The 7,184-nt window shown below is 29.4% G+C and overlaps 1 protein-coding gene across 1 annotated transcript; it reads left to right on the top strand.

Moving 5' to 3' along the window:
• Nucleotides 1-612: 612 nt before the first annotated feature.
• LOC111897984 (high mobility group B protein 10) lies at nucleotides 613-4,523 on the top strand. Its single transcript, XM_023893933.3, has 6 exons — nucleotides 613-953; nucleotides 2,464-2,542; nucleotides 2,662-2,824; nucleotides 3,643-3,702; nucleotides 3,809-4,161; nucleotides 4,247-4,523. The coding sequence occupies exons 1-6, from the start codon at nucleotides 775-777 to the stop codon at nucleotides 4,283-4,285; spliced, it is 873 nt and encodes a 290-aa protein (XP_023749701.1). The 5' UTR covers nucleotides 613-774; the 3' UTR covers nucleotides 4,286-4,523.
• The last annotated feature ends 2,661 nt before the right edge of the window (nucleotides 4,524-7,184 follow it).

Below are 7,184 nucleotides of genomic sequence, written 5' to 3'. Positions count from 1 at the left end.
ACTGATTTCTAATCAATATTTTAACAATGAAATGGCTCATTTATACAAAAATCCCTCCATAATCATGCAAGACGATTAGGAAATCATTACTTATAAACATATAAACAAATCACGAAAATGTAATCGTACTGGAGAGGAAAGTATTCACATATGTTAAAAAAAAAAGATATGACTTTCTAATATATGAGATCAAAATTTAATTTTTTTAGGAAGATTTCGATTCAAAAGCATACCAAACTAAAAAAAAACAAATATATTATCTAATTCATGTCTTTCATAAAGAAAAAAAACAAAATAAAAAAGAAATGTGGACACATCAAAAGTCTACATCGGAATAAAGGAAAAGAAACCTTAAATATTCTAAATATATAAGGGAAGACCGGAAGACGGGTAGCTTTGACCAATAACCCTCCAAAATTTAATGTTTTATTTAAAAGTGGTATATGAGTGTACTGTACTCAAACCAATTCTGACTCTGCAAAGTTTGATATTTAATTTAAAAACAGAAATTAATTTATTTTTTACATGTAAAAACTAAAAGAAAATATTTTTTTAAAGAAGGTAGGTTTCATGGCATTATTAGACAAAGGGTGGATATTAATCACGGTATCCAATAAAGAAGAGTTCATCGTTCTTGTGATATGAAAAAAACTGAAATAAATCTACAGTCGTTTAAATTTTTCCATTTAATCGAAATTCTTCACCTCTTTTAGTCTTATTGTGTATGATTACACATATAATCGAATCTTGTTTAACCTCCGAATCCGATTAAAAATGTCGGCCCCTCATCATCTCTCATACGGCCCAAAAACTGCCGTCTTTACCAATGGTTACGGTTTACCCACGACTTCATATCCTTCCCCAGAGGCGTCTTATGAAGAAATCACTCAAAACCCTCAATTTTTCTTGGATAAACTTCAGACATTTCACTCGCTTTTTGGTACCAAGTTCAAGTAAGTACCAACACATTGTTTATTGTTTACCTCCTTTTGATTATTAATTGCATTTTTTGCTGATTTCGTTTCGAGATTTCTTTGAATTACTTTTACCCTTTTTCCCAGTACTCATCTTCAAGATTCGATCTTTGATCTTCATTGTAGCTTTGATGCCTTACTATGTGTGTGTCTGTGTTTGTCTGGTTGGGGTTTTCTCATGGAGAAAGCCTTCTAATTTGGGGAAAACCAAATTGGTAGGGTTATGAAGTATGTAATTGAGGCGAACTTGATTTTGCTCTTGATATTCAAGTGTTTTGAGATATATCTGTGAAGTAATAGCGCAATTAGGTTTAATTGCCTGAAAAAATTGAAGAATTTGAAGACCCCGTTACCCCATCAGTTAGTGATGTGGCTTCCGATTTAATATATGTATAGTCTGGTCAAAATGCAAAGCCTAAATTAGTTTTGATGTATAAAGCATCGATCTTTTATCTCAATTTAAGTAGGGTAGACTATATAAACTAATGGGGTCTGATAATAAACTTCACGTTTCATTACATTTTCTGTCTAATGCCTTTTTTCTTGATCTTTAATAGCTAGTCTCTTTTTAGAGTTTCCTTTTTATGTCTTTCATGATGTTATATTATGTTTTTGTTAGGTTTCTGTGGTTTTATGAACACAGAATCCTATAATTGCAATTATCTTTAGTGAGTATGAAAGTGAATAGTAGTAGAAAACCATAAATTCTAGAAATATTATTTTTTTCTCTATTGCTGTTTTCTGTTTTCTCATGTTTTAATTTGTCATATCATATGTAGCATGTGTTCTAGATTGAGATCAAAGAAGCTGTGTATGTATGAAAAAACTCATGCAATCCTGAACTACTATATAGTTTTTTCACACTTAACAGTTGTCATATATGTAATCACTTATCAAAACCCAAAGTTAAAGATATAATTTATGAATTCAAGGGATATAATGACTTCATGGGTTAAGCCAAAAAAACTTGGCTTAATGTATTAAGACATCAACTTTACCTATTTGCCCTTCTTTTTTCTCCCAACTCCTCTCGCCTTAAAATTGATGAATAGTATAAAATTGCTTGTTGAAATATAAGGAAAAATGGTCATATACTCTCATTAAGGGGTTTATTTAGCCTAGAAAAGAAACAGATTATCCAGACATACATTTTTGTTCCCTAATTTGTAATGCTTCTACACATTTTTCATATAGAAGCAAACAATGCATTAAGAATAAAAATGGATCGAGTTTGTTTAAAACAACAATATTTTCAGCAAGAGGGACCATTTCTGTAATTTTGTTAAACATGGACCATTTCTTTAAATTTGTCTTACACACAGGGACCATTTCTATCATTTTATCTATTTGATACTATAAGGACCAAAAATGCAATTCACTACAAAACACCATACTTTGAATTGACTTTATGAATAGTGTATGACATTCTGGTAAAGGTTATCTAGGTAATTTCATAAGATGTTATTTATCTTTTTATTAAAATGCTTAGGATCCCTATCATTGGAGGGAAGTCTTTAGATCTTCACAGGCTATTTATAGAGGTTACATCACGAGGTGGAATCGAAAAGGTATCATTCATTCAAATTCCTTTTAATAAAACATTATAGCAATCACAAAACAAAACATTTCTTTTCTTTCTTTATTATAAAATATAAATCACAAAAATGACATACCTTTTAATTTACAGATTGTTAGTGACCGAAGATGGAAGGAAGTCATGGCTGTGTTCAAATTTGGTCCCACAATCACAAACGCGTCTTTTGTGTTGAGAAAATATTATCTTTCTTTACTTTATCATTTTGAACAAGTTTATTACTTTCGCAAGAAAACTCCCTCCATAATTCCACCTGGTATAAATTTCATACTTTATGACTGCATTTTTTACATCATTGGGCAAAATTGATAAAAGCCACTATCTTTTGGCCATTTTTGTATTGTATTTCAATTTCGTTAGGTTAAAGTGGTCACAATATAAAATTTAGGGTCTGTTTGATAGTTGTTGACTGAGTCAGACTCGGTTGACAATTCAGAGGAGCCAAGTCTGAGTAAGAGGCTTCTAAGTGTGATATCAAACAATCAGACTCAGTCTCAGTAAGAGGCATATCAATTAGCCCCTTAGTGTCAAAATTTTCATTTTTGCCACTAAACTTTGAGAGAGTTTTCTATTGTGACCAATTTAATAGCGTGTCAACATAGAAAAAGGGTTAATTTCAAAAAAGACCTTATATTTTTTGTTTTTTCCGGATTAAACCTTGAAATTTTTTTTGCTTGAAAAAGACCTTGTATTTTTTTTTCAATTTTTTCCGGAAAAGCCCTCAACGTTGTAATTTTTTTCGGAAAAAAACCCTCAAACTTCTAAATGCTTCCAGATAAACCCTCCACTTTTTTAGTTTTTCTCGAAAAAACCCTCACATTTTACAATTTTTTAGAAAAAAAAATGACTAAAAGGGCAAGATCGAAAAAATGAAAAAATACAAGGTTTTTTCAGGCAATTTTTTTTGAGGTTTAATCCGTAAAAAACACAAAATATAAGGTCTTTTTTGAGATTAACCTTAGAAAAAATTGTAAAACTTATGTGATTTGCCCAAATATAGTGAGTTTTATGTAATTTGCCCAAATTTATTCAACATAAAAACTTTATGACCAAATCGCCCTTCCTTCCCAACAGATGTTACAAACAGGCTAACGGATGGCTCAGTCTCTGGCTCTCTCAAGAATCTCTTTTCTGGTCAGGTTACCATGAAAGATTCAATCTTTATTTCTTTCCCATTAAACATCTTATTGACTTAAAAAAAATCAAGAAAATAATTAATTTTTTTTTTCTTTTTTTGCAGGAAGGCGAGTTGTTGAAGTAGGTGGAGAAGTAACTGGGACAATTGATAACAGATTTGAACATGGTTATCTTGTCAGTGTAGAAATGGGGTCTGAAAAGCTTTCAGGGTTTCTTTATCATATTCCATCTGAAGCTTCAGTGGGTTCTCATGGAAGCCATAATAATAATATGTATCAATATCAGCTTGCATTAAGGGAAGCTTCCCCTGATTTAGAAGCTGTAGACACAAGTGGCTATGATGTGTTTTTCACTGAGCATTATGTCAGGTTAAAACCGTTGTATCATGGTCAAGAAAATGTCATCCGTAAAAGAATTCAAGTTCTATGGAACACTCTTACAGAAGAGGAGAAACAGGTAAAAATAAAAAAACTTTCCACCTTTTTCGTTATTATTGTTATTTTTTTGTTTGTGATCGAAAGTAATCTTTGTGGTTGTTTAGGTTTATCAAGAAACGGGGTCGAGGGGAAAGGAAAGATAGATGATTTGAGAGCTTGAAATTTGAAATTTGAAATTTGAAATTTGAAAGAAAGAGTTGTGATTGTTGGATGTAGGTAGTGATTTTAGGTTTCTTTTATTTTGTTTTTGTAGACTCTTTGGTTTGTTGTTGTGCTTCTAACACTTTTAAGTTTGTTGTAGTTTAGCATTGGTGGAGAAAAGAGTTTATTTTCTCTTATCATGATGTATGAAATCTGCCAAAAAAGTTGATGGGTTTTTTATTTTCTTGAGTTTATAATGTCTTGATAGTTAATAGTGAATCTATAGGGATGATGTCATTGATGCACTCATCTTCGTTATAGGTAGTAATGAAGGTTGATTTTGAGGTATTTTGTGAGGGTCTTTGTTTTGGATGGAATCAAATGAGCAAGGTAATGAAACGAAATATTATTCCATAAAAAAAAGTAATGTTATGAAGTTTATATATTATTGATGTGAATATTTTTGGTAAAATTAGGTCGAAGCTACATATATCTTATTTTGTGGAAAAATGTTTGGTAATTATTTCATGCTTAGTTGGTTTGTGACAAAGGAATGAATTTTTATATTGATTTTTTGTATATGTAAATATTGTATATGGGTTTTCCCTCTATTTTATACATGGTGTATTTGACCAAAGTAGTTAAAGTTGGTAGGGGATGTGATTTTTATTTGTATGACTTGGATTTGAAGTAATTTATGGATTTAAAGTTTTTTGTTTATGATAAAAGTTAGGAATTTCTACTGATGAATTAAACTTTTATTTTTTCGAACTTTTTCTTACAAGAATAACACCCTTTCTAAAAGTTGTGTGGCGAACATGTCAATAATCCAATTATATGTAATTAATTAAAATTTTGTTTAAGAAAAAAAGAATGCTTGTAGAACTTACTAAAATCCAAATATGATTATAAGTTTATAACGTATAGTTTTTTTTAGAAAAACTATGATTTAATTAATATCATGAAACCCAAAAAAAAAAAAAAAATTGGTTATATTGAAAATCTTTATCACAATCCGAGAATTAATGGAAAACATTTAACCGGAATGAAAGTAAAAACATGGAGGGAATCATATTGCATCAGGAATAAATCTTTTTTAGTTTCAAATTTTCAATAACATAGGCAATTTTATTCGTCTTTAATTTCATCACATAAAGACACTACTTAAAAATTAAAATACAATATTTTCCTCTGTTGATGGCTTCTCGTTTCAGTTTTTGATATTGAATTTTAGTCAAACATCAGAATCCTTGAAACTCTGACCACCGCCCCGTGGTCAAAATACTTTCTTCATTGTTTTCTTTGATTCTTCCTATTTGTTGGGCTGAAGATATTATTTAATAGATTTATATAATCTAATGTTTTGGAATTCTTAAAATTAATTATATTTATAATAAAAAAACTAAAATTTTAAAATGGGTGAATTCTATAAAAATAAGAAAATTCAAATTCACATGATACCCAAGGGTTTTGAATTGCTTTCGTGGGTTTAACAAACAAATGCCAATAATAACTTCTTCATCACTCTATCACATGACAATCTTTAAGACATCCTTTTGTTTTAACTTTTTTATAAACCCCACAACATAAATTTTTCAGGGTTAATTGTACTTTTGTACCATAAATTGTCACACTTGCAATTCTTTCTTTGGTTTCTAATCGTTTTCCAATACATTTTATGTCACCAACTTTATTGGTGACAATATTAATGAGACAAAAAATTATATTTAATCGGTTATCAATTTGATATGTCATCATATAGTATCGATTATCAAAGCTCATGCGACAATGTGACATATTTGACGCACAATATATGAACATATGAAGCCACCTAAAAATAATAAAAAATCGGATAAATAGCATTTATTTGTGAATATTATTATTATGAGTCAATTAAAATAAATAAAAGGTTTACTTATTATTAAATAAGAAAAATAAATAAAAATTTTATTTATTGAATAAATATAACGATTTATTTTTATTATCATTTAGAAGGATTTATGTATCAAGGAAAATCGATAAGTGATAGCTATTCGATCGGTTGAGGTTAAAAGAGTAAACTAAGACACTAATTTATAAAATAAGTAATTTAAAAATAATTAAATATCACCAAATAACAAAGTCTCATTTATTTTATTTTATGTTTAGATACACAAAAAAGATTATAGGTAAAAGTTAAAACAAATAGTAATTCTCATTTAGTTAATATTGAGAAACACATAAATTGGTGTTGACATGAAGGTGAGTGTTTTAAAGATGAGAGACAAAGAAATGTATGCTTTGACCTTATAGAACACAAGGAAATGTGAAGTTAGAAATTAGACATGAGAAATTTAATATCCTTCTATATTGTATTTCCATTTACCCTTCTATAATATTAAATTTTGACATGTGTCACATTTAATTACAAATTTAATGAAATTAATACTCATTTAATCCATTTGTCATCATTTCATATGGTAGGAGGCTAAGTAGGAATAAAATGTAGTTAAACATTCGTATATTTGCTTTCTTTAGTTTTGATTATTATCAGTTTTGTCAGCCGATTTTGATTGTTTTTTAATATTTGACATGTTGATATTTTGATTAATTTTGACCATTTAGACCGATTAATCGTCACCTAGCCCGCCTAATACAACTGTTTATCATTATTCGTAGGCGGGTGGAGACTGCCAAACAACTATTGCGTTACCTAGACCGATTTTTACAACATTGGTTTATATAGTATAGTTAACAAAATTAATTAAATCTTTAATTTGAGTTTGGGTATTGCTGGCCAATGACTTACAAATTTAAATTTTCATCCATCTAGAACTAATATATAAGGAAGCTTATCATGTCGTTCAGGAAACTAATCCTTGAAACCGTAATTTACTCTCCTCATTCCCATCCTCCTAGTCG

The sequence above is a fragment of the Lactuca sativa genome, chromosome 9, assembly GCF_002870075.4.
Source record: "Lactuca sativa cultivar Salinas chromosome 9, Lsat_Salinas_v11, whole genome shotgun sequence".
NCBI classification, from domain to species: Eukaryota; Viridiplantae; Streptophyta; class Magnoliopsida; order Asterales; family Asteraceae; genus Lactuca; species Lactuca sativa.
Note: the sequence above shows the minus strand (reverse complement) of the source record. Positions and strands in the feature narration are given on the sequence as shown.